Source organism: Andrena cerasifolii, chromosome 8, assembly GCF_050908995.1.
Source record: "Andrena cerasifolii isolate SP2316 chromosome 8, iyAndCera1_principal, whole genome shotgun sequence".
Lineage (NCBI taxonomy): Eukaryota > Metazoa > Arthropoda > Insecta > Hymenoptera > Andrenidae > Andrena > Andrena cerasifolii.
The window spans coordinates 12,540,295-12,556,646 of record NC_135125.1 but is presented as its reverse complement, the minus strand read 5'-3'; the positions used below and the strand labels follow the sequence as shown (position 1 = coordinate 12,556,646).

The 16,352-nt window shown below is 42.7% G+C and overlaps 3 protein-coding genes across 5 annotated transcripts in view; 1 reads left to right on the top strand and 2 right to left on the bottom strand.

The window, feature by feature from the left end:
* The window catches only part of Tpst (tyrosylprotein sulfotransferase), a 121,113-nt gene extending 115,639 nt beyond the window's left edge, over window positions 1-5,474 (bottom strand). For both annotated transcript variants that reach the window (XM_076819066.1, XM_076819065.1), the window contains exon 1: window positions 5,147-5,474. The gene's annotated coding sequence lies outside the window, so the exon portion shown is untranslated. The remainder of the gene's footprint in view (window positions 1-5,146) is intronic.
* Window positions 5,475-7,770: 2,296 nt separating this feature from the next.
* On the top strand, window positions 7,771-13,953 carry Mus101 (mutagen-sensitive 101). 2 transcript variants are annotated; one of them, XM_076818342.1, is made up of 25 exons: window positions 7,771-8,279; window positions 8,358-8,497; window positions 8,568-8,700; window positions 8,767-8,874; window positions 8,939-9,145; window positions 9,219-9,432; window positions 9,524-9,664; window positions 9,737-9,813; window positions 9,876-10,045; window positions 10,107-10,245; window positions 10,307-10,433; window positions 10,512-10,733; window positions 10,806-10,987; window positions 11,051-11,217; window positions 11,288-11,493; window positions 11,559-11,689; window positions 11,769-11,999; window positions 12,068-12,130; window positions 12,192-12,355; window positions 12,431-12,543; window positions 12,607-12,671; window positions 12,752-12,868; window positions 12,930-13,130; window positions 13,210-13,445; window positions 13,516-13,953. In XM_076818342.1, exons 1-25 carry the CDS (start codon window positions 8,169-8,171, stop codon window positions 13,736-13,738), a joined length of 3,888 nt encoding a protein of 1,295 aa, XP_076674457.1. In that variant the 5' UTR covers window positions 7,771-8,168; the 3' UTR covers window positions 13,739-13,953. The 2 variants fall into 2 exon arrangements, with proteins under 2 accessions (XP_076674457.1, XP_076674456.1); XM_076818341.1 differs by having other exon boundaries at window positions 9,219-9,435.
* On the bottom strand, window positions 13,802-16,248 carry LOC143372303 (cytochrome P450 6k1). Its single transcript, XM_076818343.1, has 6 exons — window positions 15,653-16,248; window positions 15,335-15,573; window positions 15,024-15,254; window positions 14,666-14,943; window positions 14,178-14,367; window positions 13,802-14,094 (listed from the first exon to the last, which is right to left on the bottom strand). The coding sequence occupies exons 1-6, from the start codon at window positions 16,231-16,233 to the stop codon at window positions 13,937-13,939; spliced, it is 1,677 nt and encodes a 558-aa protein (XP_076674458.1). The 5' UTR covers window positions 16,234-16,248; the 3' UTR covers window positions 13,802-13,936.
* Between the last annotated feature and the right edge of the window lie 104 nt (window positions 16,249-16,352).

Here is a 16,352-nt window from a genome sequence, read left to right as displayed (position 1 = left end):
GTGGTAATCCCGCCGACCCGTTGTTTGAGCTATTATTCAAGCGGCTGCGGGCCACCGAGGCGAGCTCGGTAAATATGGCACCGGGAAAGACAAAGGAGCTTCGCAAACGTGTCCTCGCGACGAGCGATCGCGCGCGGATAACGACCCGCGCATCTCGCGGAAAGCATCTGCTTCTGCTGACAAAATCATTTACCTACGCAGTGATTCACAGCGCAAGTCACTGTCACAGCAACGACCCAAATACCCGTCGCCTTGGCCAGTACGCTCGAAGGGAGCTTATCAAAGCGCGCATCTCGCCTTAAGCTTTTCAAAAAGAACCCTATCATTTTCCACGGAAGAAATATCTGCTCTGCAAAATATAAATATCGCTTTTCAATGAATGACCTGTATTTAGCGCCCCGCCGGAGGTTTATGAATTAAAATCGCTGACGTTTCATAATGTGCAGCGCGGGAAATCAAAGAAAAATATTCCTCTTCTGCCTCGGTGACTTTTAATTTGCAATAATACTACCTCTGGGGCCGGGGAAACGGCTTATTAGAAAATACCTGGGTTTAGCAATCTTTCCCATCGCGAAAGCAGGATATACTTGGACGATTATTTGCAACGGAGAATTTTAAGGGCTAATAATGCATCCTTTCGCGGAGATATTACCTACTCCGTCCGAAATGTAATATTCTGAAGGGCGAATTAGACGGACAACTAAAAAAATCTTCCTCGCTCGTGCCTCTCGAGCAGAGCTGCTGAATAAAACGCGAAAGTACGGCGTAAAATTAATTCACCCCGCGGGATGAATGTTTTCCACCGATTAGCCCAAGATGAAAGGCGAAACGTCTCGACAGCAGGGAGTAATAATAAAAGATTTGCATCGAAGGGAACGGCGAGGATCACGTACAAGAAACGCGTCAAGAATTTTCCGCCGTTTCCTCCAAACGCGATGCACCAGCTATTAAGTCGATTTATTGTTTACCTCTTTTACTGGCCGCCTCCTACGCGCGCTCTTCCTTTATGTATTTATTATACACTTGCCCTTTTCATTATTCCACATCGGGGAAACGGTGCACGCTCCCCGAGGCCGAGGCTTCGTTACTCCTTGGACGATTCCACTCTCGCGCCTGGCGTATAAATAAAATAAAACTTGCTGTTCTTGCGTAAGCTTCGAGCTATTGTTCCCCGGCAATTGTTCCCTCTGAACGTTGCTAATTTAATTGTTGTTCGCAGGCAAAGATGTGAGAATTATTGACGAGCAGGATCCGTCTTACACCTCCCACGACGGACGATAATATCGATAGTGTCGCCAAACTGGCAGGGAGTCCTCGAGCTTCTTCAAGGGTCCAATTTGCTCGAAGAACAAGCCTCTGTTCCAGCCGATCGAGCGAGGAGAAGCAAAACCGAGTTCGATTACGAAGTTGCGTCACGGGCGCCGATATATCGGCCCTTCGATCTTAATTGCCTTTTCAATCCCGCGGTACATTCATTCGGCTATCGAAACTTCAATTAAAATCATCGCCCCTTCCGACCACCCGGAACCGTTCCGCGAGTATTCAAATCACTCGCTTCCGTAAAACAATGCCGATCCGACCGGCCCCCATTTGCCTCCGCTTTTCCCTACTTCATTCATCCGGCTAACCTATTCTCTTTGTTGATGGAAGCCCCGAGGTCTACTAACTCCGAACTTCCTAAGTATATTATATTTCCCAAACTCCGCGGCACAGAGTTGCCGAAACACGATTTATTTTTTTACAGCGCTCCGTTCCTCTTCGCCTCTAAATCCCCTCAAACCCCGCAACGCGAAAAATATTCCACCTCCCCCGGAGAAGTCTAGCGAAGAACTCCAAGCCTCTAAGTTACAATTTCCTTTCCTCGGCTTCTCCTCGAGGCAGAATACGGTTTAACGACCGATACCGCGAATCGAATGCCTCAGAGATCCGAGGGGCCCCAATTCCAACGCGAGACAAGCCGGCCGTTGTTAACCTCGTTAACGAATCGTCCGCTGGCGATTATTAAAATGGGTCGGGCGCGTTTCACGCGCGCTCGGTCTCGCGTGCGCGCGGAATACTCGTGGGAAGGCAAATTGCAAGGAGATGCTGCCGCGATTACGCCGGTGAATCGCGTTTTCGTGCGTACGCGTCAACAACTTCGCAACTGTAAAGCGTCACGATCATAATTCAAAAATCCCACCGCGATACTCGTTCTCGTTTCGCAACCGCGATTTTTGCGATCTCGGGGAGAACGATCGCGGCGCCCTTAAAAAATTCCCGTTGCGATTTTCCGAACAGCCCCGACGAGCAGAGGGGAGTTTCGTTCTAGCAGCGGATAAAAACAACGCCCGCCGAGTTTCACTATACAGTTTTACGTCCGCGGTTCAAGTTTCCGGCGCGTGCCTCAAATTACACGATGAATCGAAACCAGTCCAGCGTTTCACACTCGATTAATCGCCGGCGCGAGAGCGCCGGACGGGTTTCCGAGCAGATATGCTGGTCGATTTGCGCTATTTCGTACGGAATCGCGCGGGACTCTGTCTTGCTCTTCGTTCGGCGGAACGTAAACAAGAGTGGTGTAACTGCTGTAACAACATTCCGACGTTATCAAGGATTTCGTGTTAGAGAGTAACACGGTTTCGATGGTATTAACCTGTTCGCTGGCCGCTACCGGCAATCAATAATTCGAAGGCTAAGTAGAAACGTCGACTCGAAGTTACAGTAAGTCGGGGATCAGTGACTCTTGAGGGTAATCCTAAAATGTTAGATCCCCGAAGGAGACGCGCATGCATCGAATGCCAGCACGATTGTACCTCGACCCCTAAACCCCGCGCGACCAGGTGATTTATGCCCGGGCCCGGACGAATAACGGGGCGTATCGTGCTCAAATATCGGGAACGTTAGCGCCGCGAGTATTCCAAGGGACGCGGATAACGCAGAGCACCCGTTGCAGCTCAGAGTAACCGGATATCCGTGCGTTAGACTGTTAAATGCTACGTCGGAGTAACCTCGATATCGCTGAATAACCGGAGAATTCTGTGCGCGAACGTGATAACGTTAACATAGTAGATACAAGTGGAAACAAGTGTAGCGAAGTGCTCGTCTCCCCCTTTGCCCCGCCGGCTCCAGTTTCCATTCGCAGAAAAATTCCATCGCAAACTGCACGGCGCTTTTCGCCGCGCAAACTTGTTTATCCGCGCGGCGAGCAACAACGGGCGCGCGAGCCACGATAATTCCTGCCACCTAATTCGTTTATTACGGCGACGAGGAAAGTTTCGGCCGCGGCCGTTCGAGAAAATGAAATTCAAACGAACCGCGCCTGGCGCCCCCGAAATTTCCATACAGTTGGCCCGCTGGAAATTTGTTGGGCAAGCGTTTAGAGAGAAATTGCGCTTGAAACTGTGAAAAATAATTGCGGATCCTCGAGTGCAACACGCGGGGATATTCGCTTCTCTTTTTGTCCCGTTCGAATTTTTATTCCAGTCGGCGACCTCTTCGCGGCTACGTCATTATTAAAACGTCAATAGCAGAGAGACCGGTAAAAGGCTGCGATATTTTAAACGAGACGACGGAACAGTGGACTGGTTTAAAAAACCACGGATGAACAAGATTGATAAACACACGGGGAGCAGTCCGTCGCTCCGTGCTAATTAATTAAAGGGATGGCACGGCGAAGTTATTAAAACAAACGCGTCTACGATCGTGAATATCGTAATGGACGCCAACTGGATTCCAATGGCGCGCTTTTCTCAATGAGGTCACGTGACGCGCCATAATTCACCTAAAACTGACTATGTCGACGGCTTAGTGCACATATATGGTATGTCCACTTTTAGCGTTTTCGAGAAAAACAGGTTTAAACCTGCAATGGTACGTACGTAAGATTCAGGGATATATAATGAATAGAAATATGATTTTTGATAAATTTATGAAGAAGATATAAATGTGATTTTTACACAGCAAAGAGAAACAGTCAAGAACTATTTGTTGCGTATAAAAACTCAAATTTCACAAACAGTGGACATACAATATTTGTGCACTGAGCCATCGATGTACTCTCTGCCGTAGGCGTACGTGTTTAATTAGTTCCTATTTTTGCTGCTGCTAGAAAACATTATACAGCTGCGCGCAGCGCACGCTTTGATATGCATGGAAAAGGACAATGTCTGAGTAAATAATTCTTCTCAAACAGAGAATATCGCGGCTTTTATTCTTGACCGCTCCGGTACACATGAGCACACAAAACAGATGTGACACGTGAAATTAATTATCAGTAGCTTATGAATTTCTGCCTGAATTAACAGAGATCTACATTTGTCCGCAATGACGAGCCTGTAATATTTGGCTGTATTATTCGTTGAAGAGGTCCAGTAACTAAAACCTCTGCTACTCCGCTGTTTTGTTATGCTACGTGCGCGTCACGAATGCCCCGATGTACTCCTGACCTTTACGAAACTGTTTGCAAGGGGACAGCGCGAGAGCTCGCGGTGCTTTTAAACAGGAAGCTATTTATTGAGACAATATTCTATATACATATGTACTGCGTTGCTCGCTCGAGAGCCTGTGACCTTGAACGTGCAGCAAACGCGAGAATCTTACGAACGAGATAAACGCCAAAGACTGAAATCTATGATAATAGTAAAACGCGCGGCTACCGAGGTCGTACACGAATGTTTTAATTCGCCTTTCGTCGAGACACGTATATAGATACGTTCGTATTAGAAGAATGCCTGTCGTGGGATGAGACACGTCACTCCCGCGAGTTCCATAGCTAAAAAATGCTGCCAACAGCTGCGACATAACCTATCACTGTGCTCCGTTAGACGAGCAGCTAATCGCGACAACGAGCACGTCAATAACCTATGACGCGGCATTGCTGGTATTATATGCTTAACAAGTAGAGGCCTGCTAAATATTTAGACAGATAGGATCGTGGAAGAGAAGACGGAGGTACACGCGACTCGTACGCGTGGTATGGTCATTGACGCATCAGGTGTCAGTCACCTCGAAAGGGTACGCGAGTCTCACGTGTGCGCCTTGTACGTCGATCTCCCGAGAGAGATTCCCCAACCACGTGCCCACGGTTCCAGCCATTTTCTCAACGATAACGCCAAAGCTGGCGTTCCGCCGCCGTATACGTCGGGGAATGTAACAATGAAAAACTCACCCAGTTTTTCACGATGGACGCGCGCCTCGTCCGATCCTCTCTGCTCCTCCTGCGTCGTCGTTCTCTCACGGGGCCCCGCGCACGTCCTCCGCTACCTTTCACCGTGTCGCAACGTGTCAGCGGAGGAATCGGTTCGAACACCACACGCTCCGGGACAGTCACTTGTCACGAGCACCGCGGCCACCGAGAATCACCGCGACGAGAGGCCGGAGCGACCGAGAGAAACGTCGCTCGAAAGCGTACCGGCGCGAACACACTGCGAGACGCGACACGGACACGAACGCTCCACACCGCACCATGGATCAGCTGCGACTACCGCAGCGCTACCGAGCGTCACGGTCCGCGCTCGAACTAGGTGGTGGGGGTAGGACAGGAGTGAGACGGCCAGGCACGCTATTGGTCGGCGGCGCGCTCGGGTCCATGCGATCGACCGTGATCGTAAACGATCGGCGTGACCGCGAAAGCTCCTGGATACAAAAGGAGAAATAAATGCGTATCGACATACGAGACATATGAGAAACCACATTTTTTACGGAATACACTTATTTCAAATCGTTTCTCGCAGTGAAATATTATGCCTTTGCTTGTCGTTTAAGTAGCATGTATTATAAGATATTGCAGCTTTATATATTTTACCTATCTGTGAGGATGCGATTGCAAAGTAATATTTGCTAATAATATAACTACTTATTAATTGAATTGTGCTTTTATTTAGAGCGGATAAGGTTGAAGTGAAGTTCGTAGGTAACTTTAATCGATTCCAATGAGTCTTTTCAATTATATTTGGCAAGAAAATTAAAAAATATTGCATATTGTAAATGGGGAATGTATTGCCCATAACATTGATGCGTTTCTTCCTAACCCTACAATTTCAATTTGTTTGAACGTGAATAATTTTTAATAACTACTTACTTGTAGTACACTATACATTTTAAGGTTACACTGCTACCAAACAGCTTGTCATATTAAAGTCGATGTAGGTTTTATGTATCTGTTTATTCTATCGGTAACAGGTGTGAAGTAAAGCATTCTGGCTCGGTTCGACTACCTTCGTCTCTTTCTAACTAGCATTGCCTCTCGCTTTAATTGATTCTTCCTCACTTCATCATGCGCTCTTGCTATCCTGGGTTGAAAAGTATCAGGCTCGCATAACCAAAGTTAGTGGCACGCCATCTATCTTCATTCTTTCCACACACTGTCTTTCTCTCTCGCACACTCCACCTTTCTCTCTCGCACAGATCGCCAAGCCATCTCCTCGAATTGTGTTTTCCTGCTATCAGGGGGCTGCCAAGTATTAGGCGCGCATAACCAAAGTTAGTGGCAAGTCATCTATCTCTGTCCTCGTTGCGCCTACTTGCTTTCTCTCTCGCTCAGCTCAGCCTCGCCACCTCCACTACGTTCGTGTATTCCTGTTAATTCAGGCGTTTACCTAGCTCGAAGTACGGGAGATACTTGACAATTTATACTTATCCTGTAGTGATGCGCGATATCGGTCCCAACTATCGATAGTGCGTATTGATATATATTTTTTCATTCAATATCGATACACGAAATATATTACTGAAAAAGTATCGATATTGAAAATCAATATTGGTAATATCGATAATTTTTTTTACATAATCATCGCTTTCAAACACTCAAGCCACCCACCGACGTTTCATTTCGTAGGCTGGTAGTTTCCTTTGAATACTCTGTGCAGTACTCGCCCGGAAAATTGGTTAAATAAGAGTTTTTGTATTAAATTTTGTTAAAATGAAAAGAAGTAATTTAATTTTCTAAAAATATAAAGCGAACTAGAATTTATATGTTATTCATTTTAAATTTTATATAAATTTATACGAAACATCGGGTGTTTGCGATTGACCACGCCGATGGGGCTAAGCGGGCGCATGCTCGCTGCCGCGCGGAGCGCGCAAGTTTGAACGCGCTACCGATACCGATTGCAGCCCCTGGGCGATCGCGGTGATGGATTAGTTGAGCCATCTCGAGGTTGATATCTTGACTAATTAGCCATTTCTCCCGCTGTATATACCTATTGTCTTTCCGATTCGGACGTGTACGACGCTGATTGGCGAGTTGTCACCGGCCCCTAAATCGGCGAATAGGGCTGTGCTATCAGCGCGATCGTCCTACTTGCCGGTTCACCACGTGCGAAAGAACATCCTTCGCAAACCTCAACTCGTTAAAGGTAAGTTACCCGCGCTCAGGTGGCACTTACCCGTTTCGTTTTCACCGCTCTGTATCGCGTACTCGCGAGGCGGCCTGCGCTCAGGCCTAGTTAAGTAACGTTTTCGTAATTAACAGTGTGTTCATTAAAACTGTGAGTATTTAACAAGCTGGGTGTTGACGGTGAGGGAGCAAACAAATTATTGACATGTGGACCAAAAATATCGATACGTGTAATTCTAATTACACAGTTCGACAAAATTTGACTTTCTTTCGGACTTGTAACATTTAATTGTCGTCATCACCCTCAGTTTTTGGGACATTAGATTTTTAAGAAATGGATGTCATCGATGTTTGAAATATCGATAAAAAATGTCGATATTTTGACAGGCAAATATCGATATATGCAGTTATCAATAAATATCGCGCATCACTATTATCCTGATCGAAGCCACAGAGATTTAGGCGGGAGACAGCGGGTGATGTACTGGCACGCGGTACTGTTGTTGTTTGAACGATATACCGTAATTTGTGGGACTTTTCGACGTTTATAGTATCGGTCCGAATATTGTTGAGTATCTCGAATATGTTTTTTTACAAAACATATAAGAGTATTCTGTTCGAATTCACGTGTTACTTAAGGTTTGCGCGGGAGGCTTCTAACCTATCCCGGTATTATTCCGGCAATAAGTGTATTATTATTTTAAAAGAAGAAAGATCCTTTTAATCGATGTAGTAATTGATGTAAGTTATAATTACTCTTTAATTAAAATCAGCAGTAATAAAAATAACCCGTTGTACTTACAACTTTGCTTTCAAGGAGAGTCATTCTGGTCATTCATAGTTTTTTATAAAAATGACTGATGGGGGGAGCCAGATCGAGGCAGACGTCAATCTGTACTTCCTTGTACCAAGCAAATGCAAGTCTGAAAATGATTGCACCGAAGATATGTGGCATGCACATAATGTTAGTAAATGAACGTTTATACACCCAATGGACTTTCAAAAGCGACCAGGAGATGATTTAATGAATCTTTTCTTTCAGAAATGTTGCGAGCATAATATACAACCAACATGGGTTAAGGAAACGAAATGTCACGAAATGAAACCCGCTGAAAATGATGTCTTTGTAATAGAAGAGTTTAAAGGGGATACATTTGAAAAATTAAAGACATTCAAATGCTCGTAAGCAAGACCACTTGATAGAGGATTAAATTATATTACATTAATTGCATTTATTGTTTTATTGCTCCAGAATAGTTGGACCAAGGTGCTTGCTACTTTGCTTCGTCAATGGGGAACCAATTCCAGAAGGACCAAGTCCTATATATACAACAGCTATGAAAGGACTGTGTATATGTGCCTCTGGTCTGCCTCCAGAAGAAAAAGTATATTTGTTGAATGTTATGCTGAAACAATCGAATTAACAGTGTCTAACGCTCCCGTGATTACAGGAACTTGTGGAAAGACTGGTCGAATACATGGGAGGGATTTTCACTAAACAATTGCGCAGTCATGTGACACACCTTGTAACAGGATCTGTGCTGTCTGAAAAGTACGAGGTAGGTAAATGAACAAACTAAAATTCAATCAGTGGCTCTCTAACATTTTGATGTTTTGCAACAGATGGCTACAGACATGAAAATACACATAGTTACGAAAGAATGGGTCGAAGCAGTTTGGGAAAAAAATTTAAAAGATTTTGTTAAGGCAGATGATGGTATGTTCAATAAATTTAAAGCTGCTGCCTTCTTTAATTTAGTCGTCACGTCAACAAATCTTCCAAGACGTCTGAAGTACGAAATTAAGCATTTAATTAACAATCATGGAGGGGTAAAATATAACTTTTATTAAACCATTTTACCTTCGAACTTGTCAGGCACTTACTTAAATTACGTCCTTTCAGACGTTTATAGGTTCTTTAGATGGCGCGAAGGTCAAAGTACTACTCGCACCTGAAAACAGTCCAATAAGTGAGAAGCTAAAGTATGCGAAGCAAGTAAACATTCCTTGTTTAACGCCAGATTGGGTGTACGAAAGTGTGAAAGTTGGTTACGCTTTACCCTTTAAAGATTTCTTGATTAAATCATTAAAAGCATGCTCCACTCCAAAAAAATCAAGTGGTAAAATTCTATGATTACAATGATACCTTGAACTGTTAATCTTCGTACTGTGGAACAGTAGTTAATGTCGCGTACCTTTATGTTGTAGCAAGCTGCGAAACACTTAACTATTCTACCATCAGTTCCATACCATACGAATTCCAACAACACCATTGTGTTGACGAAAGTTTGGCATCAACGATAAGTAACACTTCCACTTTCGACTCAGCATCTAAGAACACTGTAACCGGTTAGTGATAGAATGAATGAAAGATCGCTTAGTTTACTAACAAATCAATTTTACATCACTTTAAATTTACAGCTACATTGGTCGCAATTTTCGATAGGCTTACTTTCAGTGAAGCGAAATCGGCTGGTCCGTTTTTAGATGGATGCAATGTAGGTGAATTGAATATGCTTCTGGTAGCTGACATTATAAAAATCTGATCTTTTTTTTTTAGATTTACCTTGCTGGATTTACTCCAAGTCAGAAAGATAAGCTTAACAAGATTTTAAACGTAAGCAGTGCAACGAGACTCGATGATATATCTGATGCTGTAACGCACGTTATCGTCTGGGACGAACACAGAGCAGCCAGCGACCTGAAGTCAATGAAAACGAAAGGATTATGGTATGCTAATGAATTAGGGCTCGAACTTTCTTATTTTTAAAGTTATATATATTTCTCGCAGCCCCTGTATATTAACTTTGGGATGGTTGGAGGAGAGCATTAAATTAAAGCGACCCGCACCCGAGGAAAACTTCTTGTTTAACGAAATACATAATGTAGCGCCCACAGTTGCCGAACCTCCTTCACCATTAAGCAAGAGGGTAAGCCTATAATAACTCGAAAGACAAAGATCAACTATAACATTTACGAGTATTCTTCCAGAGTTTACAAATGCTACAAAAACCAAGAAAAGTCCCAATTCCGTCTTTCGATATAGATAAAAAATTGGCTATGCTCGAAAAAGAAGCAGAAACTGACCTTGTGCAACAGTACCTTCAAGATACAGTTGGTAATGCCCTTAAACCTACAAGTATACGTTTTAAGAAAATACTGTAGACATATGATTTATACATTCCCTCTAATCTAGTCGCTACGAATGAAACCACGATGCACGAGTTTTTAAAGCCGCATACGCCTATCAAGGAACAAGCTAATGATAAAACAGCTTTAATGAGCGATCGCAAGAGCGTAGCGAAATCTAGAAGCGAATCATTCGCTTCTGAGGCGGCGCAAAGAAACAAGGATTTTGCGGACGATAGCGCGGTACCGATCAGTCAGATTTCGACTTTAAATGATAGGCTATTTGCAGGTGATAGATATGTTCCAGGAATGAGTAATAATATTAAGACGTGGATTACTAATAATCTAAAATACTACCCAGGGCTTACGTTCGTCGTGACTGGCTTCAGCGACGAAGACAGCTACGTAGCCGAAAGTATTGCAGTAATGGGTGGGAAAGTTGTTTTAAGAACGTTTGCTGGTGTCCCGGATTATGGGGTTGTACCAAAATGTGGTGCACCTTTAAAGCATACAGTAAACGAAATCGTAACTGATCTATTCATTGTACGTACAACTTTTTCGTTTTAAATTTCTACTACTTTCACATAATGTTAAACATGTTTATAGGAGGACTGTATAAACCAGGAGCAGATAATTGACATTATGTATTATCACAGGCCTTTGTCTATAAAGAAACATTCGAATCCATTATCGGGCTGCGTCATTACAATGAGCATGTACACTGGTCTTGAACGAACCTACCTTGCCACATTGGCTACAGAATTGGGCGCCATGTATTACTTTTTCTATTGCAGAAACATGACTATAATGAGCCGAATAAATCGAAAGCATCGTTGATTTCAGGTGCCAGGATATTTTTGTACGTAAAACCAACGTTGAAAAGAATACATACGGCAGCACGCATTTAATTTGTCCGACGCCAGAAGGAAACAAGTATAACGCAGCAGTGAAATGGGAGTTACCAGCCGTTACTGCTAATTGGCTAACTTCGTGTGCGGCTCAATCGAAAAGAGTCGACGAAACTCCGTTCCTTGTAGGGGAAACCAAAGGTATATAAATTTCAGTAGACTTACTATAATGCATATGCACGCTTCTATATTATTTCATATTTAAGCTCCCGAACGACTGAGTCAGACATGTAATTCAGATGAAAGTTGTACGAGTAATCCAAGTCAAATGGCTCCTCCATCTGAATCACCAAGTAGGAATATTATTACGCCAAAACGTCGTTTACCTCATTTACCAGTATGTATTGTCTTTTTTTTTTACTGCCAAAGGTATTTCCAAACAGTTCATAGTATGGTTTATTACTTAAATACCGTAGAACCAAGATGGCAGTTCCGGTGACACGCCACTAATTAATAAAAGGCTCAGTCTACTCATGAACAAAACTCCGCAATCGCCGTTTCACGTATCCACGCCGGAAACGCCATATGGCCAAGTATTTAAACCGAATCCCTCACCTGATACAAGGAAAGGTTGGGTAAAATGGGTTAATAATTTCCCAGATTTAAGGGTGGAGGAACCTCCCTTAAAACGAAGAGCTCCCAGCACTGTACGTATCTCGTGTAATTCCGATCGCGTATAAATGTACAAGTTGTTTTAATGCATCTGGATTTACAGCCACTATCTGATTTGAAGAGGCAATTGTGGCAAAAACTAATAAACCAAGGTTGTGATGCGGAGGTAAGTATCGATAGTTATTGGTATATGCTTTTGAGCATTTCAACATGCTTGAATATAACAGGACAGTACAGATGGAGCATTGCCCATTGACGACAATGAACCATCGGCAGAAACGCCGGAAGCAGTGAAGGATAATAATTGTAAAGTAACTGCTGTCACTCCAATTAACAGAAAATTGGAGTTTACGGATGATAATAGTCCGTTGCAAAATAATCAAATCAATATGTATGTTAATATATACACTTTTCGATTTTTATAAGTAAAGTGCTGTTACGAATTATGCGCATTTATATTTTGCAGGCAAATCGCACAATTGGATCAAGTACTCCAAAGAACATCGAGCACACCCGAAAACCGATATTCTCTCTCTGGTGAAAATGTAAATGCAGAACCTGCTGATCCTATACAGAAATGTAAGTATATCTTGTCTTCCTATAATCATCTATTCATTGCCCCAAATACATTGTTATCTGCAGTTATCGTAAAGGATTCACAACCTATCGATGCTATTGTATGGGAAGACCCGACTCACTCAAAGCGTGTAAGTTGTTCCTGTAAATTGGCTTTACTTTGAATAAATGGCATCGATTAGTATCAGTTTAATGATTTCTTTCCGCATAGGCAACGGTGCATGAAGAACAGAATGAAAATACCGCAAATAACGACATTGTCGAAGACGAACTACGAGAAGAGCCCGAGCCTCCAAAGAAACTGAAGTTCATGCTTTCAGGCGTAAAGGTATATCGTTATACAATGTACATATAAACTAAGCAATACTTATTAACATTTCATTCAATAGGATCGAACGGCTTACGAACAAGTGATAAAAGATTTGGGTGGCGACGTATCAATGGATGCTAATTTTGATATGAGCGCGACGCATCTGCTCTGCATTAGACCTTCCAGAAATGAAAAAATGCTGGGTAGTATAGCGTCTGGAAAATGGATTTTACATTGTATGTACTTAAGAGATTCCGAACAAGAAGGCAAATTTCTTGATGTCAGTATAATCGATTGTTACCTACCATGTCTTTCATATACAACGTTACCAAGTTACTTATTAACTGCATCATTAACAGGAAGAGAAATATGAATGGGGAAATCCGAGAAGCAAAGGCACCATCCCAGATCCAAGTGCAGGTATCGAAGAAATAATTGCCAGCGCCGCTTACAAATGGAGACTTAAATTGTTAATGGAGCCAAGTATTAATGGGCCATTTGACAATATGGTGGCTTTGCTGTTAGCTTCCGGAGATAAATACGATCAGTTTAAAAGACTGATCGAAGCTGGGGGTGGCAGAGTTGTTCACGCAAGGTAAATTTGCTTCTGTTTCGTGTCAAGCACGGTGATATTTGGAAACTAGACGATATATTTTTTGTTCCAGACCACCGTACGATACAAGTCCAACAGGAAAGAAAATCACTCATTGCTTCGTAAATATCAGGCAAGTCAGTCAGCCAATCGATTGGGCAATGTTGGCGAGTAAAGGTATCCTTTGCTTCATGCCACAATATTTGAGCGATTACCTCACCACGCAAACACCATTAAATCCCCGCGAGTGCGTAATCTCGGAATTTAAAAAGTATTTAGCGCTACTGCCCAAGTAAGATGGTAGTGAATAATATTTTTTATACGATTTGCTGTACAATAGTATTAAAAAAAATCGCATCTGTATATAGGAGAAAATATATTTTATCATATTTTAGCAAATGATAGTATCTTCTTTACTTTAGACTTGAACATCCTCAATACAAAATAACTGATTGCATATTGTAGAACAGATATCGTCTTAACAATGTAGTTTCTTATAGTTTCGTGAAAATCAACCTGAAGCCGTCTGGGGGGGATATAAAAACGTTGCGAATATCAATATCACATTTATACGTGGGATCTAATGAAACTTCGTAATCTTTAAGTATCGTGATCACTCCCATCATAGACTGCAACATGCCAAGACGCAAACCTAGAACAAACATGTTAATAAATAGTAAGAAAAATACGGTATCAGAAACTCGAGTACACATTTCCGATAAATAATATTCTTACCGACGCAAACTCTTGGTCCATCACCAAAGGGCAGATACGTGCATGGCGTAATTTTGTCCTTGTTCTCGTCGCTAAATCTATCAGGATTGAAACGCAACGGATCTGGAAAATATTTTGGATCACGGTGGATACCGCATAAGGGCACGTACACGGGTGTTCCCTTTTCTATAACTATATCGGTTCCTGGAATCTACGAAATTGAAAAAAAAAAGTTAGCTTGAATGCTTGAAGCATTGCCTTGCTCGATAGGTAAATGACGATGCCGTCGAATCTTTCGCAATGATTAAGTGTTCTGGGCGAACGTTGCATAAACGTAATAGCCATCGTCGCAGACGTGCTATTAGATATTCAAACGACGTACATGCCTGTTCCGAGTCTATTAAATTATTCAACATTCGCTGTCAAGGCGTAATACGAGACAAATAGCTCATACTTAGAATATTATCATGGATCAGAGAGGCTAATATGTGATCAAAGCATCATTTTACCTTGTAATCTTCAGAAGCCACTCGGTCGATGAATGGAGCCGGTGGATATAATCTCAAAACTTCGGAGATTACTTGATTAAGATACTTCATGCTGTGAACAGCTTCATAAGTCATCCCCTGCGTTTTCAGCGTATCAATGATTTCGTTTCGTGCACGTTTCTGAATGTCTGGATGCTTAGCGAGTTCGCAAAGGGTAAAGGTTATCGTTGTCACACTGGACTCGCGACCAGCAACGAAGAATATTCCTGACTGCGCTACCAAAACATCGCCCTCCAACTCTGTAAACCAATTTGCAATCGAAAGTGAGAATACGTAGTAACTAAAAACGTAGGCGTTAAAAGATCATCGTGTCACTAACTAAAATCGTCATCCTGCTTTTCATTCTTCAGCTCTATCAGGGAATCGATCAGATCCCCTCGTTTAGCCGTTGTCGCCTCTCTGGAGTCTAGCGAGTCCCAAAATACCTTACGGAAATAATTCGTGGACGAGCCTAACATTTGACCACCAAGATACGGTGACATCGGCGGGAAAAAGAACATCAAGGAAAACTGTATGCCCCGCCGCAACGTAAGTTTCAGTCCCTCTTGAGCTTTTGAAGAAGGGGGAGTTTATGACAAAAACGGCATAGAAACGGTAAACAACTTCTGATTTCATTGCGTATTTAGATACCTTTCCTGAAGAAGTGGTTCTCAGTGGGATCGAAAGAATCCACTTGAATCCCAAATGCAACAGAAGATATAATGTCGGTGGTATACTTCAACGCAACGTCTTTCGCCGCGATAGTTTTCACTTTTGAGCCATCAGAGAACTGATCTTTCAAATATTTTTGCATTGAATTCGCGGATTCAACTATCAAGTAGAATAACTTCTTAATCTTTCCACTGGTGAACACAGGCGTTATCTTCGTCCTGAAACGAAACGAAATACAGTTAACTCTTCTTCCCTTCCTTTCAATTAGTTTCATGACCTTAGGCGCTTCGCCCTCACCTCAACTGTTTCCATTGCGGATTCTTGATCGTGAAGAGATTCGTGCTACCTATTTTATCATGAAACGACTCAGCTGTGAAGTAACGATTCGAGAAACTGTTAAAGTCCTTCACCAAAACTTGCTTGATCAACTCCGGATTTCTGAGTAGCAGGAAGGGCTTTTGGAAGACGTAGATTCCAAGGATGTCATCGCTATCGGAGGCTTGTCGGTATAGGTCACCAAATACATGGGAAGAGGCACTTCGCATTAGAACTGCATCTTCCACGTTACCGAAGAGCCAGTGCCCTGGTAGAGAAGGGACACCCTTTCTTTTCCAATAGGTGTGCTTATACTTCAAGTAAAGGTATAAGATGGTCCATGAGCCGACGAGAAGGAGCAGCGCGTAAGGCACATTCGCCGCCAAGAAGTGTAGAACTGTCATTGTAGTGAATGCACAACTAGAAACTATCAGCTTCTGAGTAGTACTGATTTCCAGAGGACATGCGCAGGCATATAAGTGCGAACACTGTTGGTCCAGCCATGAGTCGCATAAATATAATCTACAAAAGTTCTCGATACACGAGGCTTGGTTTATCGGCATGAGAAGTATATTCCCTTTGTGCCGAGTATTTATGTCTCTTATAAATAATATCTTATCTATTCCAAGCTTTGCATGGTCTATGTTGTTTGATTATGAAGGTAAGTAATAGATTAAATAAT